This window comes from Apteryx mantelli, chromosome 1, assembly GCF_036417845.1.
Source record: "Apteryx mantelli isolate bAptMan1 chromosome 1, bAptMan1.hap1, whole genome shotgun sequence".
Classification (NCBI taxonomy): domain Eukaryota; kingdom Metazoa; phylum Chordata; class Aves; order Apterygiformes; family Apterygidae; genus Apteryx; species Apteryx mantelli.
The window spans coordinates 555,140-579,897 of NC_089978.1; the positions used below are offsets into that span (position 1 = coordinate 555,140).

The 24,758-nt window shown below is 53.6% G+C and overlaps 2 protein-coding genes across 2 annotated transcripts; one reads left to right on the top strand and one right to left on the bottom strand.

The window, feature by feature from the left end:
* Nucleotides 1-8,259: 8,259 nt before the first annotated feature.
* On the top strand, nt 8,260-10,247 carry LOC136990981 (olfactory receptor 52Z1P-like). The gene is made up of 3 exons (XM_067289454.1): nt 8,260-9,179; nt 9,379-9,441; nt 10,241-10,247. The coding sequence occupies exons 1-3, from the start codon at nt 8,260-8,262 to the stop codon at nt 10,245-10,247; spliced, it is 990 nt and encodes a 329-aa protein (XP_067145555.1).
* A 10,171-nt stretch (nt 10,248-20,418) lies between these two features.
* On the bottom strand, nt 20,419-21,375 carry LOC136990982 (olfactory receptor 52Z1P-like). The gene has a single exon (XM_067289456.1). It carries the CDS (start codon nt 21,373-21,375, stop codon nt 20,419-20,421), a length of 957 nt encoding a protein of 318 aa, XP_067145557.1.
* Between the last annotated feature and the right edge of the window lie 3,383 nt (nt 21,376-24,758).

The following is a 24,758-nucleotide window of genomic DNA, read 5'->3' on the forward strand; positions in this document are numbered from 1 at the left end:
AATGCAAGTTTTAGCACTCATACCAGAAACTGCATCACGCTGCAAATCATGAGGAGAGAGTGTGCAGAGCTGCACCCTGCACTGAGATCGCATGGCAACTTTTCTGCCCCTCAGTCCGCATTTTGAGGAGGCATGAGGAAGCTGAAAGCTGCTGAACTAGTCACTGGTTTGTGGGGAGAAAAACAAAAACCTAAGGCCGAGGTAACAGCAGACGCTGCTGGGCTCCATGTGAAGCCCAGTGCTCTGGGAAGGGAAGAGACGCAGCAACATCCACTTGGATTAGGCAAGAGGAAAAGCGGGAGGAAATTCAGAGAAAGCCCAGCTAGCAAGGTGGATGCTCACCAGTGCAGCAAAAGAAGGTCAAGGCAGCAAACACAAATTGAAAGGGGCGATTTACATTCAGCCCTAGGCAGAGGCTGCTTCTGGGTGCAGGCCACCCCGCGCCCACGGAGCAGAGGTCGTTCCCCCGTTCGAGCCAGGCTGGCGAAAAACGGCAGCTCCTGCCGCTCGCGAGGGCAAGGCTGGGCTGCCGAGCTGGGAGCTGCACAACGGGCTTCTGCAGCACAGCCCTGGCTGTGATGACCATGCTCTATGCGCTCTCCACCCTGCTGCCACATCTGCCTCCCCCATCACACCCAAACACTCGTCCCTTACTCTGCTACACAGAGCAGCAGTGCCCCATTGCCTTGTGGCTTCGCAGCCCTCGCCTTTTGCAGAAGACAGCTCAGAGATCACCGTGCCGCAGCAACAAAAAGCAGCCCCAGCGCTGAGGACTGCCCACGGTGACTCACCAGGTCTGGCCTCATGTGGCAAGGAGAGCTGCAGGCAGTGATCTTGGTGGAGCATTTACAGTGCTGCTGTCTCAGACCTCAGCGTATTTATGCTCTCTTGCTGCAAGTCCCAGAAGGATGCTTAGGGCCAACAGGGAGCTGCAGCTCTCTGGTCTGCTCTGAGGTGTCCAGATGCAGGTGATGAAATGTAAGTCTGAAAATGAGCAGTAGAGGCGCAGGAAGCAAATCCATCTGCCCAGGTGAGCAGGAGGGAGTGTGAAGAGGAGAAAGCTAGCAGAAAGTATAAATGATAATTTTGGAATGGTAACTCCTTCCCATGCAGATGAAAGGCAGCATCAAGCAGCAGCTTGCAGAATGTAGTGAGCCAGGCAAAGCGTGGAAGAAAAGACACAACACTTATGATTGCTTTCCCAACAGCAGCTATAGCTGTCTGCCTTGGAGTGAATACCTGGGCCTTGCCCAGCCGTCACACAGACGCCTGACACAGCCCATCCTGCAGGAGTCCGAATCAAAGTAGATGTGCAAACCCTAGGAACTTCTTACGTGTCGCACACCACCTGCTATTGTGCAGCACGGGTGTAGTGCCTGTCAACACGCCTCAGTTAACAGCGTGCACCTCCAAGGATGCATTACCACTAGTCAATCCTAACTAGCGTCACGTTCTTATCACATATACTCGGCAGAGTTCAGCTGTGAGAGTCTCAAGTATTGAAAGACTTTCCTGATGGGGAAGCAGATCTTCTCACCTGTGGCCTCAGCACCATCGAGAGCTTCACTGTAGCTGGTGCAGCTCTCACTGATGCATGCACACATTGAGTGGAGAAAAGACTCTTCTGTTCCCCCAGCTGCCTCTTGCCCTTGCACCTGGAGGCTCAGCAGTTTTCTGACGGACACCTTTCAGTCCAGTTTCTGGAAGAAAGGAATACAGCTTGTTTGAAAGGGCAGGCGTCTGGACAGGCTGGCAGTAGACATTCAGGGCTGCTCTTGCCACCCCTCTTTCCTCCCTGACAGCCCCTGCTTGTTGCCCAGGCAGGGAGCTCTTCCACCCACACGTGGGGCCAACACACGCAGGGAAGGAAAGGAGCAAGCAGAGGCCAGAAGGGCCTCGTCCCACGTCCTCCACCCTTTGCCCGGGAGCAAGAGAGGCCAGCGTCAACTGCACAGCCAGGCTGCTGGTCTCGGGGTTGGGCAGGGCCGTGAGCTGAAGGGTGCAGGGGACAGAGCCCAGCTCGTGCCGGGGCCCCCAGGTGGTGGGCAAGGCCCAGGACGGGGATGGCCACCGCCTCTTTCTCCTCTATTCTGCCAGTGAGGGGGATGGATGGGAGGAGGAGGAGACGGACTTTCCAAGTCAACAACAGTTTTGCCGCTGGTGTTGGCAACAGTTTCTATAATAATGGGACCCTGCTTGAAGAGTGACAGCTGCTGGGGAGAGATGGGATCCACCTCACTAAGCAGGGCACATGTGTCTTTGCCAAGAGGTTCTCCAAGCTGGTAAGGAGGGCTTTAAAGTAGGAAAGATGGGGGAAGGGGAGAGTTATGGTGGCAGGGTAGTTGGGAAAACACAACTCAAGTCAGGATGCCTCCATCTTCTCCATGCAGCCAGGGAAGTGCGTGTGGGATGTGGCTATGGAGGATCCTCTTGCATCCCTCCTGGGAAACCTGCATGCTCGATCACCTCTCTGAAATGCCTGTACACCAATGCACGCAGCATGGGGAACAAACAGGAAGAACTAGAGATCTGTGTGTGGTCGCAGGGCTATGATCTCATTGCAGTTACAGAGACCTTCTGGGATAGCTCACATGACTGGAATGCTGTGATGGATGGCTACATGCTTTTTAGGAAAGACAGGCCAGGAAGGTGAGGTGGTGGAGTAGCTCTTTGTGTGAGAGAGCAACTGGAATGTATGGAGCTGTGCCTAGGGGTGGATGAAGAGCGAGTGGAGAGCTTGTGGGTAAGGATTCAAGGGCAGGCTAGCATGGGTGACCGTGTTGTGGGTGTTTACTACAGGCCAGCTGATCAGGAAGAGGAAGTCGCTGAGGCCTTCTCCAGACAACTGGAAGTAGCCTCACGATCCCAGGCCCTGCTTCTCATGGGGGACTTGAAGCACCCTGATATCTGCTGGAGAGACAGCACAGCTAGGCTCAAAGAGTCCCGGAGGTTCCTGCAGAGCATTGGTGACAACTTCTTGACACAGGTGTTGGAGGAGCCAAGGAGGAGAGGTGTGCTGCTGGACCTCGTAGTAACAAACAAAGAAGGAGTGGTTGGAGATGTGAAGGTCGGGGGCAGCCTTGGCTGCAGTGACCATGAGATGGTGGAGTTCAGGATGCTGCGAGGAGGAGGCAGGGCACTAAGTAGGATGGCAACCCTGGAGTTCAGGAGAGCAAACTTTGGCGTCTTCAGGTTCCTCCTTGGAGGACTCCCATGGGTTTGAGCCCTAGAAGGAAGGGGGGTCTAAGAGAGCTGGTTAATATTCAAGCATCACTTCCTCCAGGCTCAAGAGCGGTGCATCCCTATGAGTAGTAAGTCAAGCGAAGGGGGCAGGAGAGCTGCATGGATGAGCAAGGAGCTCCTGGCAAAACTCAACCAGAAGAAGGAAGTCTACAGAATGTGGAAAGGGGGACAGGCCACTTGGGAGGAACATAGGAACGTTGTCAGAGTGTGCAGGGATGCGACGAAGAAGGCTAAGGCCCATTTGGAATTAAATCTGGTGAGAGAGGTCAAGGACAACAAGGGCTTCTTCAAATACCTCAGTAGGTAAAGGTAGCCGAGGGAAAATGTGGGCCCATTGCTGAATGGGGTGGGTGCCGTGGTGATGAAGGATGCAGAGAAGGCAGAGTTACTGAATGCCGCCTTTGCTTCAGTCTTTACTGCTGAGGCCAGCGCTCAGGAATCCCAGACCCTGGAGGCAAGAGAGAAAGTCTGGAGAAAGGAAGACTTTCCCTTGGTTGAGGAGGATGGGGTTAGAGATCATTTAGGCAAACCTGACACCCACAAATCCATGGGCCCCGATGGGATGCACCCGGGAGTGCTGAGGGAGCTGGCGCATGTTATTGCTAGGCCACTCTGCCTCATCTTGGCAAGGTCATGGAGAAGAGGAGAGGTGCCTGAAGACTGGAGGAAAGCCAGTGTCACCCCATGTCGCGGGACGACTGACTGTCTTGCAGTCCCAGACTGGGTGGGTTCGTGTGGCACGAGGGAGGGGAGGAGGGGGAGAGGAGATTTACTGCATGACTCCACAACTTGTTTCAAAGAGCAAAATTTACTACAGAAGCTGCAATAGTACAAAGCAAGAATTCTTGTTAACAGGAACTTAGCTCAACTACAATACTTATTTCTAATTACACTAAAAGTTGTGTTAACAGTAACCACTTAGTAAACAGAAAAGGATAGCTAATTTATACTAACTGTAAATACCCAAATGAATGAACTAGGCAAACCAATTCCGATTGGTCTTACCCACGCGTTGCCTCAGCGGCCAACGTACACTCAATCCCAGGGAAGTAACTGCAGGAGGGCGTCCCCGTCCCGAGGGGTTCCGCAAGTTGGCAGACCCGCTGTCACCCACAAACAGCCAAAGACGGCCTCCGGGGCCAACCTGTTTATACCGCTGAGGGGAAGGTGGAGGTGGAGTTGCTAGGCCAGTTACAATTCTCTTCACGCAGGCGCAGTCCCTGGCTCTTGGCTGCTGCAGGGTTCAACTCTCCTCCATCGTTGTTATGACCATCGCACCCACAGTCATGGGTTGGGGGGGGTGGTGGCCGAACACCCCCAATGGTAGGCTAGCTGCCTTGCGCACTCTTCAGCACTGAAGGGAGGAGTTTGAGTGACTGCGGACGACTGCTTTACTCTTGCAGTGGGGGTCCCAAGGAGGGATCCCATAGCTGGGCTAAGAAGGAGGTAATTCCAGTCCGCAGTGGGGTCCCAGCCATGAAAGCAGGTGTTATCTCTCAGGGTCCTGATGAGGAGGAGACAGTCCTGACCACAGCAATTAACACTGCCCCAGCAGTGAGAGGATGCTTTTGTTTCTCAAGGTCCAGGGGCCCAAGCAGGCCTTATCTCAAAGTGTTGACATCCTCCCTTTTGGAGTGTAAAACACAGGAATCCAGGCTACTTGTAACTGGCACCAAATGTGTATGGGGGGGGGGGGGAGCTGGGATCATCCCCCCATGCCACAGTCTTCCAAAAGGGCAAGAAGGAGGACCTGGGAAACTAGAGGCCAGTCAGCCTCACCTCCATCCCTGCAAAGGTGATGCAGCAGCTCATCGTGGAGGCCATCTCTAAGTATGTGGAGGACAAGGTGGTGATCAGGAGTAGTCAGCATAGAATCACCAAAGGAAAATCATGCTGAACCAAGCTGATAGCCTTCTGGGTTGGAATGGCTGGCTGGGTAGATGAGGGGAGAGCAGTGGATGTTGTCTACCTTGACTGCAGCAAGGCTTTTCGAAAACAGGAATTTCCATCTGAACATGAGGAAAAACTTCTTCACTGTGAGGGTGACAGAGCACCGGAGCAGGTTGCCCAGAGAGGCTGTGGAGTCTCCTTCTCTGGAGATATTCAAAACCCGCCTGGACATGATCCTGTGCAACGTGCTCTAGGTAACCCTGCTTGAGCAGGGGGGTTGGACTAGATGATGTCCAGAGGTCCCTTCCAACCTCAACCATTCTGTGATTTTGTGAAAGTGGTGCGCAAGGTGTGCAGAACCTTCTGTCCAGCTCCAGAGAAGTCTCTTTCTGTGCTCACTGCTTTGGCTGTTGCAACCCTTGCCATGTCCAAGTCTTGGTGGCCAAACCCCACTGCTGACACCCGTCCTCCATGCTCATCCCCATCAGCCATGGGGAGATCCTGGAGCAGTGACTGGTTCTGCCATGTGGAAAATGGGGCTGAGCAGCAGCTGGGCTCTCCCCCAGGCAGGGAGCTCACGCTTCAGAAATGAGCGGGTGGGAGCTCAACAGCCTCCAGAAAAGGGCTGAGGCAGTTTCAAGGAGGGAATGCCTGCTTATGCAACTTCTGGGTAGCTGTTGCCCTTTGTCTGCACCTGGCAAATGAGAAGGGCTTTCAGATTTACTGTGAGTCGCGTACGTGGAATTTTATGTAAAACTTTTCCATTTTGGTATGCTATGAAAATATTTGCTGTAGTTAATTCTGCACAACCTGAGGTGGCATTTCACATGCTGGCGGCAGGCCATGACACTTTCTCTATAGATTTTCTCATAGGCATCCTCATCTCACTGTGGTTGTTAGTAAAGAGACATTTCTACAGCCCCTCAGCACAGCTCGATGCAGACTTCATGCCAAAAGTGTCTTCTGTGTGCATGGCGTTCACCATCTCTCGCTCCCAGACACCCACGTACACACCTTCTGCCTCTGCAGGGCTGGAGAGGAGCAATATACAAAGGCAGAAGCAACGCAGGAGGCAAATCACACCTTTGTTGTGTGCCCCAGTTTCCCCTCTGCAAAACCAAGTGATAGACAGCAACGCTAAAGGTGCTGCAGAGCTCCAGCATGAACTGTGAGATCCTCGCGGGAATTTCACTGCATACTGACGTGAATGTGTCCTGTCAGGCAGGGTTGCTGAGCATCGGACTAGCTCCGTGTGGGGGGCACCTGCTTGGCGTGCCCTTTCAAACAAGCTTTATTCCTTTCTTCCAGAAACTGGACTGAAAGGTGTCCGTCAGAAAACTGCTGAGCCTCCAGGTGCAAGGGCAAGAGGCAGCTGGGGGAACAGAAGAGTCTTTCCTCCACTCAATGTGTGCATGCATCAATGAGAGCTGCACCAGTTACAGTGAAGCTCTCGATGGTGCTGAGGCCACAGGTGAGAAGATCTGCTTCCCCATCAGGAAAGTCTTTCAATAGTTGAGACTCTCACAGCTGAACTCTGCCGAGTATATGTGATAAGAACGTGACGCTAGTTAGGATTGACTAGTGGTAATGCATCCTTGGAGGTGCACGCTGTTAACTGAGGCGTGTTGACAGGCACTACACCCGTGCTGCACAATAGCAGGTGGTGTGCGACACGTAAGAAGTTCCTAGGGTTTGCACATCCGCTTTGATTCGGACTCCTGCAGGATGGGCTGTGTCAGGCGTCTGTGTGACAGCTGGGCAAGGCCCAGGTATTCACTCCAAGGCAGACAGCTATAGCTGCTGTTGGGAAAGCAATCATAAGTGTTGTGTCTTTTCTTCCACGCTTTGTCTGGCTCACTACATTCTGCAAGCTGCTGCTTGATGCTGCCTTTCCTCTGCATGGGAAGGAGTTACCATTCCAAAATTATCATTTATACTTTCTGCTAGCTTTCTCCTCTTCACACTCCCTCCTGCTCACCTGGGCAGATGGATTTGCTTCCTGCGCCCCTACTGCTCATTTTCAGACTTACATTTCATCACCTGCATCTGGACGCCTCAGAGCAGACCAGAGAGCTGCAGCTCCCTGTTGGCCCTAAGCATCCTTCTGGGACTTGCAGCAAGAGAGCATAAATACGCTGAGGTCTGAGACAGCAGCACTGCAAATGCTCCACCAAGATCACTGCCTGCAGCTCCTCCTCGCCGCTTAAGGCCAGACCTGGTGAGTCACCGTGGGCAGTCCTCAGCGCTGGGGCTGCTTTTTGTTGCTGCGGCACGGTGATCTCTGAGCTGTCTTCTGCAAAAGGCGAAGGCTGCGAAGCCGCAAGGCAATGGGGCACTGCTGCTCTGTGTAGCAGAGTAAGGGACGAGCGTTTGGGTGTGATGGGGGAGGCAGATGTGGCAGCAGGGTGGAGAGCGCATAGAGCATGGTCATCACAGCCAGGGCTGTGCTGCAGAAGCCCGTTGTGCAGCTCCCAGCTCGGCAGCCCAGCCTTGCCCTCGTGAGCGGCAGGAGCTGCCGTGTTTCGCCAGCCTGGCTCGAACGGGGGAACGACCTCTGCTCCGTGGGCGCGGGGTGGCCTGCACCCAGAAGCAGCCTCTGCCTAGGGCTGAATGTAAATCGCCCCTTTCAATTTGTGTTTGCTGCCTTGACCTTCTTTTGCTGCACTGGTGAGTGTCCACCTTGCTAGCTGGGCTTTCTCTGAATTTCCTCCCGCTTTTCCTCTTGCCTACTCCAAGCAGATGTTGCTGCGTCTCTTCCCTTCCCAGAGCACTGGGCTTCACATGGAGCCCAGCAGCGTCTGCTGTTACCTCGGCCTTAGGTTTTTGTTTTTCTCCCCACAAACCAGTGACTAGCTCAGCAGCTTTCAGCTTCCTCATGCCTCCTCAAAATGCAGACTGAGGGGCAGAAAAGTTGCCATGCGATCTCAGTGCAGGGTGCAGCTCTGCACACTCTCTCCTCATGTTTTGTAGTGTGACAGAGCTTCTGGTATGAGTGCTAAAACTTGCATTGACTTCAGACAGGATTTCCCCAGCTGGCAATGCTGCTGAGCTCTGCTGGCATTTATGCTTTCTCTTGTGCTGTCCTTTATTTTTCAGGTGTTTCTAAGTAGAAGATCAAAGACCCCTATGGCAGACGTCAATCACACAGCCTTCCGGCCAGGAACATTCCTCCTTGTTGGCATCCCAGGCCTGGAGAAGTTTCACCTCTGGATTTCTCTCCCCTTCTTCTCCATGTATATTTTTGCCCTTCTAGGCAACTTAGTCTTGCTATTTACCATAGTGAGAGAACAAAGCCTCCACAAGCCTATGTACCTTTTCCTTTCTGCATTAACTGTAGCAGACTTGCTCTTATCTACCACTACAGTGCCCAGGATGTTAGCTATTTTCTGGTTCAGAGTGGGGGACATTTCTTTTGGTGCATGCATTGCTCAGGTGTTTCTCGTTCATTTTGTTTTTGCTGCAGAGTCAGCAATTCTGGTGGCCATGGCTTTTGATCGGTATGTTGCCATCTGCAACCCCCTGAGATATGTGACTTTATTGACCCACTCAGTCATATGGAGAATAGAGCTGGCAGCTGTTGTCAGAAGCTTCTGCATTGTCCTCCCATTTGTTTTTCTGCTTCAAAGGCTGTCTTACTGCAGAAACCGCGTTATCCCTCATTCGTACTGCGAGCACATGGGTGTAGCCAGACTGGCCTGCACAAGTATAAAAGTCAATGTTGTGTATGGTTTAACAGTTGTCCTGCTTTCGGCAGGGATAGATGTAGTGTTCATTGCTGTGTCTTACGGACTGATTCTCAGGGCTGTCTTCCAGCTGCCCTCTGCAGGTGCCCGTCGCAAAGCTATGAGCACCTGCGGCTCCCACCTCTGCATCATCCTCCTGTTCTACACGCCGGCATTCTTCTCCTTTTTCACGCACCGCTTTGGTGGCCACAGCATCCCCCGCCACGTCCACATCCTGCTGGCCTGTCTCTACGTAGTGGTTCCCCCCATGCTAAATCCCGTCATTTATGGAGTGAACAACAAGAAGATTCGTGAGACAGTAATGTCCATGTTGTCTTGGATGGGAAGCCGCAGAAACTGAGTTGTTTATTGGGGCTGGTTTTTCCGAGCCTTGCTCAGAGCTTGTGCATTTGTTCGAGGCAGAGAGAGATGCTGCTCCTGCAAAAGTGTTTGGAGGCAAAGCTTGGGCGCAGCATTTCTGAGGGTCTCCATGTCTCCAGGCCTGTGACCTGCTTTTACCCAGGGAAGTGTTGGACCATCTATGCCCCAGCAAGACACTGGTGCCTGGAAGCACTGCCTGCTGCAGGTGTGCTCTGCTGCCATCAGTAGCTCTGGGATGTTACCTGGGCTTGGAAAGCTGCTGCCTGGGCAGTCTTGGCAGCACAGTGCACATCTCCAGAGCACGCTGTCTCCAACTGCAGGGAAAGCGAGTTAGAGGTGGGAACTACAGCTGATCCAGACGGACTTGGCAAAAAGCAGCCATGCTAGACGGGGGCTGAGCTTACAGTGAACGATGCGCCCAGGTTCCCAGTTCAGAGCGTGGACGTGACAGCCAGCAGCACTGTGTAGAGGAGAAGCAGTTAGAAGGACACCAGAACACGACCTCCTCATCGCTGAGGGATGTTTTTGCCACCCTAGAATTAGTTTGTGCAATGACAGTGGAATAGAGGCTGCTACAAAGAACTGTGGCAAGAATATTTTTCCCTACGGAATGGATTCACAACTCGGTATTGCCAGAGATCCTAATAAAGAACAAGGACAATCATTCTGTCCAGAGTTGGTGTAGTCAATGTGCCCTGGTCAGAGACTTCAGCTGCTGGTATCGTCGGAGCTGGTAAATTGTTGTTGCCTTTAAAGGTGTCGCTGCCTGCAGGCTTTTATTAAACAGCAGCTTTGCTGAGGGGTAGCTGATCAGTGATGCTGCTGCTGTTAATGGCAAGGACATCCCATCTTGGGACAGTTATTTTGTCATTCTTCTCTTAAACCCTCTGTATTTACTGGTCAGGAAAGACATTTGTGTTCTAAGGAACTGAAGCCTATTCTTGATTCAATGCACCATAAAGCAGCATAGGTGATTGCTGTCGCCACCCCTTGTTTTCGCGCAGGCTCTAGCGTGCTGCCGCGCCGGTGGCACAAGGGCCCGTGTGCCGGTTACAGGGGCGGTGCCTTCCCGGGGTGCTGCATTGCCCACCAACATTTTCACTCTCCCTGCTGTTGTCAGCTGTGGGTCTTGGGTAGCACAAGCTGGTGGGGCCAGTCGGCAGTGCCAGGGCTGCTCCTTGCAAACGCCTGATTTTTGTGTGCACTTAGAGCTGAGCAGCTGTACTGCAGTTCCCCCTTTCATGCGTTTTGTGCAGGGCAGGGCACATTCACTGCTCGGTCCAGGCCTTGGGGCTTGTGCTGCTTTGCACTTAGCTGCTTTCAGCCCGCAAGTTTCTAGGTCGGGCTTCTGCTTCTGCAGTGCGGGATCTGTTAGGAGCCTTTCCAAGCGCTGCTCTTAAATAACTCCCAGGTCATTTTTGCCCTACTTGTCTGGCACGGTGTTAGATGAGTATTCTTCACTGTGAACATAACGTGCTGCCTGTGGTGATCCTGGTTTTCACAGAATCACAGAGTGGTTGAGGTTGGAAGGGACCTCTGCAGATCATCTAGTCCAATGCCCATGCTCAAGCAGGGTCACCTAGAGCACATTGTACAGGATGGTGTCCAGGTGGGTTTTGAAAATCTCCAGAGAAGGAGACTCCACAACCTCTCTGGGCAACCTGGTCCAGTGCTCTGTCACCCTCACAGTGAAGTAGTTTTTTCTCATGTTCACATGAAACTTCCTGAGTTTCAGTTTGTGCCCATTGCCTTACGTCCTGTTGGTGGGCACCACTGAAAAGAGTCTGGCTCCATCCTCTTGACACCCTCCCTGAAGATACTTGTACACATTGATAAGATCTCCTCTCAGTCTTCTCTTCTCCAGGCTAAAAAGGCCCAGCTCTCTCAGCCTTTCCTCATAAGAGAGATGTTCCAGTCCCCTAATCATCTTTGTAGCAATATGCTGGACTTGCTCCAGTAGTTCCACATCCCTCTTGCACTGCGGAGCCCAGAACTGGATGCAGTACTCTGAATGTGGCCTCAGCAGGGCTGAGGAGAGGAGAAGAATCACCTCCCTTGACCTGCTGGCAACACTCTTCCTGAGGCACCCCAGCATACCATTGGCTTTCTTGGCCACAAGATCACATTGCTGCCTCATGCTCAACTTGGTGTCCACCAGCACTCCCAGGGCCTTCTCCACAGAGCTGCTTTCCAGCAGGTCAGCCCCCAACCTCTACTGCTGCATGGGGTTATTCCTGCCCAGGTGCAGGACCCTGCACTTGCCTTTGTTGAACTTCAGCAGGTTCCTCTCCACCCACCTCTCCAGCCTCTCCATGTCCCTCTGAATGGCAGCACAGCCCTCTGGGGTATCGGCCACTCCTCCCACTTTGGTATCATCAGCAAACTTGCTGAGGGTGCACTCTGTCCCTTCCTCCAGGTCATTGATGAAGAAGTTGAAGAGGGCTGGACCCAGTCCTGACCTCTGGGGGACACTGCTAGCTGCAGGCCTCCAACTAGACTCTTCGCCGCTGAGCACAACCCTCGGAGCTCTGCCATTCAGCCACTTCTCAAGCCACCTCACTCTCCACTCATCTAGCCCACACTTCCTGAGCTTCCCTGTGGGGATCTTATGGGAGACAGTGTGCAAAGCCTCGCTTCAGTCAAGGTAGACAACATCCACTGCTCTCCCCTCATCTACCCAGCCAGCCATTCCATCAGAGAAGGCTATCAGCTTGGTTCAGCATGATTTTCCCCTGGTGATGCCATGCTGACTACTCCTGATCACCTTCTTGTCCTCCACATGCTTGCAGATGGCCTCCACGATGAGCTGCTGCATCACCTTTCCAGGGATGGAGGTGAGGCTGACTGGCCTCTAGTTTCCCAGGTCCTCCTTCTTGCCCTTTTGGAAGACTGGGGTGACATAGGCTTTTCTCCAGTCACCTCACCCCTTCTCCATGACCTTGCCAAGATGAGGCAGAGTGGCCTAGCAATAACATGCGCCAGCTCCCTCAGCACTCCCGGGTGCATCCCACCGGGGCCCATGGATTTGTGGGTGTCAAGTTTGCCTAAATGATCTCTAACCCCATCCTCCTCAACCAAGGGAAAGTCTTCCTTTCTCCAGACTTTCTCTCTTGCTTCCAGGAACTGGGACTGTGAAGATGTCCTTGAAACCATGGTGTTGCCAGCACACGGCTGTGCCAGTGCTGCCGCTGCCCATCTCAGCGTCCCTTCCATCTCAGCCGACAGCGCCATTCCTGAGCCGGTGTCTCGGTGGCTGTTGTCCCGCTGTGCAGTGTTGTCTTTCTGCCAGCCCCAGCGTCCCCTTGCCTGGCCGCTGCTGGGGTCTCTGGCGCCGCGTGGGGACGCTGGAGCTGGTGCTTTGTGGGGCAATGTCTGGGGAGCTCGTGTGCCTGGGTGGGCAGCTGCTCTCTCCACTAACAGGTCAGAGCGGCTTCCCCACCCAACACGCCTGGCTGAGCTGCTCCCTGGCGGCCGCCACACGGCAAAGCCCTGCCGCAGGGCCAGGAGGGAGCTGCTGCTGCTCTCTGGGGATCCACGCGGCCTGTCCTCACCTTCTCCCTAGACTTCATGTGCCCAAGAGCTCCCAGGTCACGGCCACCCGCTGCATTTCCCCTGCGTGGCCCCGGGGCAGGAGGTGCCTGCCCCCATGGGCTGCAGGGCAGGGGAGAGAGGGGGCCTCCCCACGGCTTTGGGAGCCACTTCTGCAAGTCAGAGAGGGCTTTGCTGGTGAGGGAGGGGATGCTGCCTGTGCTGCTGCTCCGGAGAGGACTTGGGCCTTGCAAAAAGAGCCGAGTTGCTCTTGCCAGCAAGATGCAGAGAAAGTGCGGGAGGCCTGGAGAGCCCGCAGGAATGAGCTCGTGGCGATGCCCCTTTGCACTTTCTGGGAGAACCAGGGCAATGCAAAGGTGAAATTTGATTGCTTGTTAGACCCTGCCCCTTTCATCAGACCCCTTTCAGCGGGCCTCTGCCTGCATGTCGGAGGATCACGTAGTGCCAGAGGAGCACCGAGAAGCACCAGACAGGCCACCTGGAGAGAGAACGATGCTGAGCCCCATGGCTCCCCCTGTAGCTTAGTGTTGAAAATAGAGAGTCACCAGATGTTTCAGCTTTGCTGCCTGCAGTGTCCACGGGAAAACCATGAGTGTGTGTGTGTGTGTGTGTTTGCGTGTGCCTGTGTGTGGGGATGGTTAAAGCACACAGGTGCACACAGAGGCCTTCATTGGGTTGTAAGGTCCATTTATTTCTTTTTTGCTCTGGCTTATCAGTCAGGCCCCAGCGTGACGTCCAGCTGGCTGGAGATAGTGACCAGTGGGTCACTCGTGAGGCCCACGGCTGCACCGCCAGCAAGGTGGGGCCCGTCAGCTTTTCCAGTCTGGCAGCAAAGGTGCAGCAGAGCGTTGCTCGGGTCTTGGTGATCTTCCCTGTTGCCAGCTGGGGCAAAGTCCTGAGGCGCAGAGGCTGCAGGAGCCAAAAGTGGAGGCCCCTCACTAACCAGGCTCTTCTCCATCCTGGTGTGTGCTGGGGACACTTGGAACAGCTCCAGCTCCCATTTGCTCCCTTCTTCTGAGCTGCCATGGACGAAAGCCCTCCCTTTTCCAAGAGGTTTCCTGTGCTGGCGGTGTCCGGGCCCTCTTCCTCAGGGCTTTCTGTTCCCCTTTGCAGCGTCCGGCCTGCCTTGTCACTCTTTCTTCTTCCTTTGGCCGGGTCAGGCTGCCTAGTGGTGCCCCCACCCTTTTTCTTGTTGGCGGCTGGGGCCTTCCCCCCGGGGGCGTGAGGTGGCTCTCTTGTGCCTCAGGCTTTTCCTTGCACTAGAAACCAGCCGCGAGCCCTCCTCTTTTGCCGGTGTTTCCAACATGTCGAGGACAACCTTGGAAACGTGTCCAAAGAGGATTTTGTCAATGTCCGGAGTGGCGTTCTGAACGTGTGCTTCACGATTTCTAAAGTCCTTTTGCAAAGTGGGCTGGCCCTTCTGGACAGGCTGGCAGTAGACATTCAGGGCTGCTCTTGCCACCCCTCTTTCCTCCCCGACAGCCCCTGCTTATTGCCCAGGCAGGGAGCTCTTCCACCCACATGTGGGGCCAACACACGCAGGGAAGGAAAGGAGCAAGCAGAGGCCAGAAGGGCCTCGTCCCACGTCCTCCACCCTTTGCCCGGGAGCAAGAGAGGCCAGCGTCAACTGCACAGCCAGGCTGCTGGTCTCGGGGTTGGGCAGGGCCGTGAGCTGAAGGGTGCAGGGGACAGAGCCCAGCTCGTGCCGGGGCCCCCAGGTGGTGGGCAAGGCCCAGGACGGGGATGGCCACCACCTCTTTCTCCTCTATTCTGCCAGTGAGGGGGATGGATGGGAGGAGGAGGAGGAGACGGACTTTCCAAGTTAACAACGGTTTCGCCGCTGGTGTTGGCAACAGGGTTTTGGTTTCTACGAACATGGGACCCTGCTTGAAGAGCGACAGCTGCTGGGGAGAGATGGGATCCGCCTCACTAAGCAGGGCACGTGTGTCTTTGCCAAGAGGTTGGCCAAGCTGGTAAGGAGGGCTTTAAAGTAGGAAAGATGGGGGAAGGGGAGAGTTATAGTGACAGGGTAGTTGGCAAAACACAACTCAAGTCGGGATGCCTCCAGCAGGTGCATGCAGCCAGGGAAGTGTGTGTGGGATGTGGCTATGGGGGATCCTCTTGCATCCCTCCTGGGAAACCTGCATGCTCGATCACCTCTCTGAAATGCCTGTACACCAATGCACGCAGCATGGGGAACAAACAGGAAGAACTAGAGATCTGTGTGCAGTTGCAGGGCCATGATCTCATTGCAGTTACAGAGACCTGGTGGGATAGCTCACATGACTGGAGTGCTGTCATGGATGGCTACGTGCTTTTTAGGAAAGACAGGCCAGGAAGGTGAGGTGGTGGAGGAATTGCTCTCTGTGTGAGAGAGCAACTGGAATGTATGGAGCTGTGCTTAGGGGTGGATGAAGAGCGAGTTGAGAGCTTGTGGGTAAGGATTCAAGGGCAGGTTAGCATGGGTGACCGTGTTGTGGGTGTTTACTACAGGCCAGCTGATCAGGAAGAGGAAGTCGCTGAGGCCTTCTCCAGACAACTGGAAGTAGCCTCACAATCCCAGGCCCTGGTTCTCATGGGGGACTTGAAGCACCCTGATATCTGCTGGAGAGACAGCACAGCTAGGCTCAAAGAGTCCCGGAGGTTCCTGCAGAGCATTGGTGACAACTTCTTGACACAGGTGTTGGAGGAGCCAAGGAGGAGAGGTGTGCTGCTGGACCTCGTAGTAACAAACAAAGAAGGAGTGGTTGGAGATGTGAAGGTCGGGGGCAGCCTTGGCTGCAGTGACCATGAGATGGTGGAGTTCAGGATGCTGCGAGGAGGAGGCAGGGCACTAAGTAGGATGGCAACCCTGGAGTTCAGGAGAGCAAACTTTGGCGTCTTCAGGGACCTCCTTGGAGGACTCCCAAGGGTTAGGGACCTAGAGGGAAGGGGATCCAAGACAGCTGGTTAATATTCAAACATCACTTCTTCCAGGCTCAAGAGTGGTGCATCCCTTGGAGTAGCAAGACAAGCAAAGGGGGCAGGAGAGCTGCATGGATGAGCAAGGAGTTCCTGGCAAAACTCAACCAGAAGAAGGAAGTCTACAGAAAGTGGAAAGGGGGACAGGCCACTTGGGAGGAATATAGGAATGTTGTCAGAGTGTGCAGGGATGTGACGAGGAAGGCTAAGGCCCATTTGGAATGAAATGTGGCAAGGGATGTCAAGGACAGCAAGAAGGGCTTCTTCAAATACCTCAGTAGGTAAAGGAAGCCGAGGGAAAATGTGGGCCCGTTGCAGAATGGGGTGGGTGCCGTGGTGACGAAGGATGCAGAGAAGGCAGAGTTTCTGAATGCCGCCTTTGCTTCAGTCTTTACTGCTGAGGCCAGCCCTCAGGATCCCAGACCCTGGAGGCAAGAGAGAAAGTCTGGAGAAAGGAAGACTTTCCCTTGATTGAGGAGGATGGAGTTAGAGATCATTTAGGCAAACCTGACACCCACAAATCCATGGGCCCCGATGGGATGCACCCAGGAGTGCTGAGGGAGCTGGCGCATGTTATTGCTAGGCCACTCTGCCTCATCTTGGCAAGGTCATGGAGAAGAGGAGCGGTGCCTGAAGACTGGAAGAAAGCCAATGCCACCCCAGTCTTCCAAAAGGGCAAGAAGGAGGACCCAGGGAACTAGAGGCCAGTCAGCCTCACCTCCATCCCTGGAAAGGTGATGCAGCAGCTCATTGTGGAGGCCATCTGCAAGCATGTGGAGGACAAGAAGGTGATCAGGAGTAGTCAGCATGGCATCACCAGGGGAAAATCATGCTGAACCAAGCTGATAGCCTTCTCTGATGGAATGGCTGGCTGGGTAGATGAGGGGAGAGCAGTGGATGTTGTCTACCTTGACTGCAGCAAGGCTTTCGACACTGTCTCCCATAAGATCCCCACAGGGAAGCTCAGGAAGTGTGGGCTAGATGAGTGGAGAGTGAGGTTACTTGAGAAGTGGCTGAATGGCAGAGCTCCGAGGGTTGTGCTCGGTGGTGCAGAGTCTAGTTGGAGGCCTGTAGCTAGCAGTATCCCCCAGGGGTCAGCACTGGGTCCAGCCCTCTTCAACTTCTTCATCAATGACCTGGAGGAAGGGACAGAGTGCACCCTCAGCAAGTTTGCTGATGATACCAAACTGGGAGGAGTGGCTGATACCCCAGAGGGCTGTGCTGCCATTCAGAGAGACGTGGAGAGGCTGGAGAGGTGGGTGGAGAGGAACCTGCTGAAGTTCAACAAAGGTAAGTGCAGGGTCCTGCACCTGGAGAGGAATAACCCCATGCAGCAGTAGAGGTTGGGGGCTGACCTGCTGGAAAGCAGCTCTGTGGAGAAGGCCCTGGGAGTGCTGGTGGACACCAAGTTAAGCATGAGGCAGCAATGTGGCCTTGTGGCCAAGAAGGCCAATGGTATGCTGGGGTGCCTTAGGAAGTGTTGCCAGCAGGTGGAGGGAGGTGATCCTGCCCCTTTCCAAAGCCCTGGGGAGGCCACCTCTGGAGTAGTGTGTGCAGTTCTGGGCTCCCCAGTATGAGAGAGATGTAGCACTACTGGAGCAAGTCCAGCGAAGGGCTACAAAGATGACTAGGGGACTGGAGCATCTCTCTTATGAGGAAAGGCTGAGAGAGCTGGGCCTGTTTAGCCTGGAGAAGAGAAGGCTGAGAGGAGATCTTATCAACGTGTACAAGTATCTGAAGGGAGGGTGTCAAGAGGATGGAGCCAGACTCTTTTCAGTGGTGCTGAGCGACAGGACGCGAGGCAACGGGCACAAACTGAAACACAGACAGTTCCATGTGAACATGAGAAAAAACTTCTTCACTGTGAGGGTGACAGAGCACTGGACCAGGTTGCCCAGAGAGGTTGTGGAGTCTCCTTCTCTGGAGGTATTCAAAGCCTGCCTGGATGCAATCATGTCCAATGTGCTGTAGGTGACCCTGCTTGAACAGGGGGGTTGGACTAGATGATCTGCAGAGGTCCCTTCCAACCTCAACCATTCTGTGATTCTGTGATTTCCTGTGAGTCATGTACATGTAATTCTATGTAATTCTTTGCCATTTTGGTATGCCATGAGAATATTTGCTGTAGTTTATTCAGTGCAACCTGAGGTACCATTTCACATGCTGGCTGATTGCCACACCACTTTCTTTATGGATTTTCTCATAGTCATCCTCATCTGACTGTGGTGGTTAGTAGAGACATTTCTACAGCCCCTCAGCACAGCTGGATGCAGACTTCATGCCAAAAGTGTCTTCTGTGTGCATGGCGTTCACCCTCTCTCGCTCCCAGACACCCACGTACACACCTTCTGCCTCTGCAAGGCTGGAGATGAGCACCGATGAAGGCAGAAGCAATGCAGGAGGCAAATCACAACTTTGTTGTGTGCCCCAGTTTCCCCTCTGCAGAAGCAAATGAGAGACAGCAAGGCTAAAGGTGCTGCAGAGCTCCAGCATGAACTGTGAGATCCTCATGGGAGTTTCACTGCATACTGATGTGAATGTGTCCTGTCAGGCAGGGTTGCTGAGCATCGGACTAGCTCCGTGTGGGGGGCACCTGCTTGGCGTGCCCTTTCAAACAAGCTTTATTCCTGTCTTCCAGAAACTGGACTGAAAGGTGTCCGTCAGAAAACTGCTGAGCCTCCAGGTGCAAGGGCAAGAGGCAGCTGGGGGAACAGAAGAGTCTTTCCTCCACTCAATGTGTGCATGCATCAATGAGAGCTGCACCAGCTACAGTGAAGCTCTCGATTTTGCTGAGGCCACAGGTGAGAAGATCTGCTTCCCCATCAGGAAAGTCTTTCAATACTTGAGACTCTCACAGCTGAACTCTGCCAAGTATATGTGAGAAGAACAGAATGATATTTAGGCGGAAACGCAGGAAATTCCATCTGAACATGAGAAAAAACTTCTTTACTGTGAGGGTGACAGAGCACTGGACCAGGTTGCCCAGAGAGGTTGTGGAGTCTCCTTCTCTGGAGATATTCAAAACCCATCTGGATGTGATCCTGTACAATGTGCTCTAGGTGACCCTGGTTGAGCAGGGGAGTTGGACTAGATGATCTGCAGAGGTCCCTTCCAACCTCAACCATTCTGTGATTCTGTGAAATGCACTGTGAAAACCAGGATCACCACAGGCAGCACGTTATGTTCACAGGGAAGAATACTCATCTAACACCATGCCAGACAAGTAGGGCAAAAATGACCTGGGAGTTATTTAAGAGCAGCGCTCGGAAAGGCTCCTAACAGATCCCGCACTTCAGAAGCAGAAGCCCGATCTAGAAACTTGCGGGCTGAAAGCAGCTAAGTGCAAAGCAGCACAAGCCCCAAGGCCTGGACCGAGCAGTGAATGTGCCCTGCCCTGCACAAAACGCATGAAAGGGGGAACTGCAGTACAGCTGCTCAGCTCTAAGTGCACACAAAAATCAGGCGTTTGCAAGGAGCAGCCCTGGCACTGCCGACTGGCCCCACCAGCTTGCACTACCCGAGCCCCACGGCTGACAACAGCAGGGAGAGTGAAAATGTTGGTGGGCAATGCAGCACCCCGGGAAGGCACCGCTGCTGTAACCGGCACACGGGCCCTTGTGCCACCGGCGCGGCAGCACGCTAGAGCCTGCACGAAAACAAGGGGTGATGACAGCAATCACCTAATGCTGCTTTATGGTGCATTAAATCAAGAATAGGCTTCAGTTCCTTAGAACACAAATGTCTTTCCCGACCAATAAATACAGAGCTTTTGGGAGAAGAATAACAAAATAACTGTCCCGAGATAGGAAGTCCTTGTCATTAACAGCAGCAGCATCACTGATCAGCTACCCCTCAGCAAAGCTGCTGTTTAATAAAAGCCTGCAGGCAGTGACACCTTTAAAGGCAACAACAATTTACCAGCCCCGATGATACCAGCAGCTGAAGTCTCTGACCAGGGCACATTGACTACACCAACTCTGGACAGAATGATTGTCCTTGTTCTTTATTAGGATCTCTGGCAATACCGAGTTGTGAATCCATTCCGTAGGGAAAAATATTCTTGCCACAGTTCTTTGTAGCAGCCTCTATTCCACTGTCATTGCACAAACTAATTCTAGGGTGGCAAAAACATCCCTCAGCGATGAGGAGGTCGTGTTCTGGTGTCCTTCTAACTGCTTCTCCTCTCCACAGTGCTGCTGGGTGTCACGTCCATGCTCTGAATTGGGAACCTGGGCGCATCGTTCACTGTAAGCTCAGCCCCCGTCTAGCGTGGCTGCTTTTTGCCAAGTCCATCTGGATCAGCTGTAGTTCCCACCTCTAACTCGCTTTCCCTGCAGTTGGAGACAGCGTGCTCTGGAGATGTGCACTGTGCTGCCAAGACTGCCCAGGCAGCAGCTTTCCAAGCCCAGGCAACATCCCAGCGCTACTGATGGCAGCAGAGCACACCTGCAGCAGGCAGTGGTTCCAGGCACAAGTGTCTTACCAGGGCACAGATGGTCCAGCAATTCCCTGGGTACAAGCACGTCACAGGCCTTCATGGAGACCTGGAGACCCTCGGAAATGCTGCACCCCAGCTTTGCCACTAAACCCTTTGCAGGAACAGCGTCTCTCTGCCTCGAACAAATGCACAAGCTCTGAGCATGGCTCAGAAACACCAGCCCCAATAAACAGCTCAGTTTCTCCGGTTTCCCATCCAAGACAACATGGACATTACTGTCTCACGAATCTGCTTGTTGTTCACTCCATAAATGATGGGATTTAGCATGGGGGGAACCACTACGTAGAGACAGGCCAGCAGGATGTGGACGTGGTGGGGGATGCTGTGGCCACCAAAGCGGTGCGTGAAAAAGGAGAAGAACGCCGGCGTGTAGAACAGGAAGATGATGCAGAGGTGGGAGGTGCAGGTGCTCATAGCTTTGCGACGGGCACCTGCAGAGGGCAGCTGGAAGACAGCCCTGAGAATCAGTCCATAAGACACAGCAATGAACACTACATCTATCCCTGCCGAAAGCAGGACAACTGTTAAACCATACACAACATTGACTTTTATGCTTGTGCAGGCCAGTCTGGCTACAGCCATATGCTCGCAGTACGAATGAGGGATAACGCGGTTTCTGCAGTAAGACAGCCTTAGAAGCAGATGAAAAATTGGGAGCACAATGCAGAGGCTTCTGACAACAGCTGCCAGCTCTATTCTCCATATGACTGAGTGGGTCAATAAAGTCACATATCTCAGGGGGTTGCAGATGGCAACATACCGATCAAAGGCCATGGCCACCAGAATTGCTGACTCTGCAACAAAAATAAAATGAATGAGAAATGCCTGAGCAATGCATGCGCCAAGAGAAATGTCCCCCACTCTGAACCAGAAAATAGCTAACATCCTGGGCACTGTAGTGGTAGATAAGAGCAAGTCTGCTACAGTTAATGCAGAAAGGAAAAGGTACATAGGCTTGTGGAGGCTTTGTTCTCTCACTATGGTAAATAGCAAGACTAAGTTGCCTAGAAGGGCAAAAATATACATGGAGAAGAAGGGGAGAGAAATCCAGAGGTGAAACTTCTCCAGGCCTGGGATGCCAACAAGGAGGAATGTTCCTGGCCGGAAGGCTGTGTGATTGACGTCTGCCATAGGGGTCTTTGGTCTTCTACTTAGAAACACCTGAAAAATAAAGGACAGCACAAGAGAAAGCATAAATGCCAGCAGAGCTCAGCAGCATTGCCAGCTGGGGAAATCCTGTCTCCGCTGAAGTCAATGCAAGTTTTAGCATTCATACCAGAAACTCCGTCACGCTACAAAACATGAGGAGAGAGTGTGCAGAGCTGCACCCTGCACTGAGATCACATGGCAACTTTTCTGCCCCTCGGTCCGCATTTTGAGGAGGCATGAGGAAGCTGAAAGCTGCTGAGCTAGTCACTGGTTTGTGGGGAGAAAAACAAAAACCTAAGGCCGAGGTAACAGCAGATGCTGCTGGGCTCCATGTGAAGCCCACTGCTCTGGGAAGGGAAGAGACACAGCAACATCCACTTGGATTAGGCAAGAGGAAAAGCGGGAGGAAATTCAGAGAAAGCCCAGCTAGCAAGGTGGATGCTCACCAGTGCAGCAAAAGAAGGTCAAGGCAGCAAACACAAATTGAAAGGGGCGATTTACATTCAGCCCTAGGCAGAGGCTGCTTCTGGGTGCAGGCCACCCCGCGCCCACGGAGCAGAGGTCGTTCCCCCGTTCGAGCCAGGCTGGCGAAACACGGCAGCTCCTGCCGCTCGCGAGGGCAAGGCTGGGCTGCCGAGCTGGGAGCTGCACAACGGGCTTCTGCAGCACAGCCCTGGCTGTGATGACCATGCAGCAGTGCCCCATTGCCTTGTGGCTTCGCAGCCCTCGCCTTTTGCAGAAGATGGCTCAGAGATTGCCGTGCCGCAGCAACAAAAAGCAGCCCCAGCGCTGAGGACTGCACACGGTGACTCACCAGGTCTGGCCTTAAGCGGCGAGGAGGAGCTGCAGGCAGTGATCTTGGTGGAGCATTTGCAGTGCTGCTGTCTCAGACCTCAGCGTATTTATGCTCTCTTGCTGCAAGTCCCAGAAGGATGCTTAGGGCCAACAGGGAGCTGCAGCTCTCTGGTCTGCTCTGAGGCGTCCAGATGCAGGTGATGAAATGTAAGTCTGAAAATGAGCAGTAGAGGCGCAGGAAGCAAATCCATCTGCCCAGGTGAGCAGGAGGGAGTGTGAAGAGGAGAAAGCTAGCAGAAAGTATAAATGATAATTTTGGAATGGTAACTCCTTCCCATGCAGATGAAAGGCAGCATCAAGCAGCAGCTTGCAGAATGTAGTGAGCCAGGCAAAGCGTGGAAGAAAAGACACAACACTTATGATTGCTTTCCCAACAGCAGCTATAGCTGTCTGCCTTGGCGTGAATACCTGGGCCTTGCCCAGCCGTCACACAGACGCCTGACACAGCCCATCCTGCAGGAGTCCGAATCAAAGCGGATGTGCAAACCCTAGGAACTTCTTACAAGTCGCACGCCACCTGCTATTGTGCAGCATTGCTGTAGTGCCTGTCAACACGCCTCAGTTAACAGCGTGCACCTCCAAGGATGCATTACCACTAGTCAATCCTAACTAGCGTCACGTTCTTATCACATATACTCGGCAGAGTTCAGCTGTGAGAGTCTCAAGTATTGAAAGACTTTCCTGATGGGGAAGCAGATCTTCTCACCTGTGGCCTCAGCACCATCAAGAGCTTCACTGTAGCTGGTGCAGCTCTCATTGATGCATGCACACATTGAGTGGAGGAAAGACTCTTCTGTTCCCCCAGCTGCCTCTTGCCCTTGCACCTGGAGGCTCAGCAGTTTTCTGACGGACACCTTTCAGTCCAGTTTCTGGAAGAAAGGAATACAGCTTGTTTGAAAGGGCAGGCGTCTGGACAGGCTGGCAGTAGACATTCAGGGCTGCTCTTGCCACCCCTCTTTCCTCCCTGACAGCCCCTGCTTATTGCCCAGGCAGGGAGCTCTTCCACCCACACGTGGGGCCAACACACGCAGGGAAGGAAAGGAGCAAGCAGAGGCCAGAAGGGCCTCGTCCCACGTCCTCCACCCTTTGCCCGGGAGCAAGAGAGGCCAGCGTCAACTGCACAGCCAGGCTGCTGGTCTCAGGGTTGGGCAGGGCCGTGAGCTGAAGGGTGCAGGGGACAGAGCCCAGCTCGTGCCGGGGCCCCCAGGTGGTGGGCAAGGCCCAGGACGGGGATGGCCACCGCCTCTTTCTCCTCTATTCTGCCAGTGAGGGGGATGGATGGGAGGAGGAGGAGGAGACGGACTTTCCAAGTCAACAACAGTTTTGCCGCTGGTGTTGGCAACAGTTTCTATAATCATGGGACCCTGCTTGAAGAGTGACAGCTGCTGGGGAGAGATGGGATCCGCCTCACTAAGCAGGGCACATGTGTCTTTGCCAACAGGTTGGCCAAGCTGGTAAGGAGGGCTTTAAAGTAGGAAAGATGGGGGAAGGGGAGAGCTATAGTGACAGGGTAGTTGGCAAAACACGGCTCAAGTCGGGATGCGTCCAGCAGGTGAATGCAGCCAGGGAAGTGCGTGTGGGATGTGGCTATGGAGGATCCTCTTGCATCCCTCCTGGGAAACCTGCATGCTCGATCACCTCTCTGAAATGCCTGTACACCAGTGCACGCAGCATGGGGAACAAACAGGAAGAACTAGAGATCTGTGTGTGGTCGCAGGGCCATGATCTTATTGCCATTACAGAGACCACCTGGGATAGCTCACATGACTGGAATGCTGTCATGGATGGCTATGTGCTTTTTAGGAAAGACAGGCCAGGAAGGTGAGGTGAAGGAATTGCTCTTTGTGTGAGAGAGCAACTGGAATGTATGGAGCTGTGCCTAGGGGTGCATGAAGAGCGAGTGGAGAGCTTGTGGGTAAGGATTCAAGGGCAGGCTAGCATGGGTGACCGTGTTGTGGGTGTTTACTACAGGCCAGCTGATCAGGAAGAGGAAGTCGCTGAGGCCTTCTCCAGACAACTGGAAGTAGCCTCACGATCCCAGGCCCTGGTTCTCACGGGAGACTTGAAGCACCCTGATATCTGCTGGAGAGACAGCACAGCTAGGCTCAAAGAGTCCCGGAGGTTCCTGCAGAGCATTGGTGACAACTTCTTGACACAGGTGTTGGAGGAGCCAAGGAGGAGAGGTGTGCTGCTGGACCTCGTAGTAACAAACAAAGAAGGAGTGGTTGGAGATGTGAAGGTCGGGGGCAGCCTTGGCTGCAGTGACCATGAGATGGTGGAGTTCAGGATGCTGTGAGGAGGAGGCAGGGCACTAAGTAGGATGGCAACCCTGGAATTCAGGAGAGCAAACTTTGTCATCTCCAGGGACCTCCTTGGAGGACTCCCAAGGGTTCGGGCCCTAGAAGGAAGGGGGGTGCAAGAGAGCTGGTTAATATTCAAGCATCACTTCCTCCAAGCTCAAGAGTGGTGCATCCCTTGGAGTAGCAAGACAAGCAAAGGGGGCAGGAGAG

Coding starts and splice junctions, on each gene's coding strand:
- LOC136990982 (XM_067289456.1), bottom strand. CDS start 21,375: ATGGCAGACGTCAATCACACAGCCTTCCGGCCAGGAACATTCCTCCTT.
- LOC136990981 (XM_067289454.1), top strand. CDS start 8,260: ATGGCAGACGTCAATCACACAGCCTTCCGGCCAGGAACATTCCTCCTT. Junction 9,180..9,378: donor AAGATTCGTGAGACAGTAAT/GTCCATGTTGTC, acceptor GCTTTTACCCAG/GGAAGTGTTGGACCATCTAT.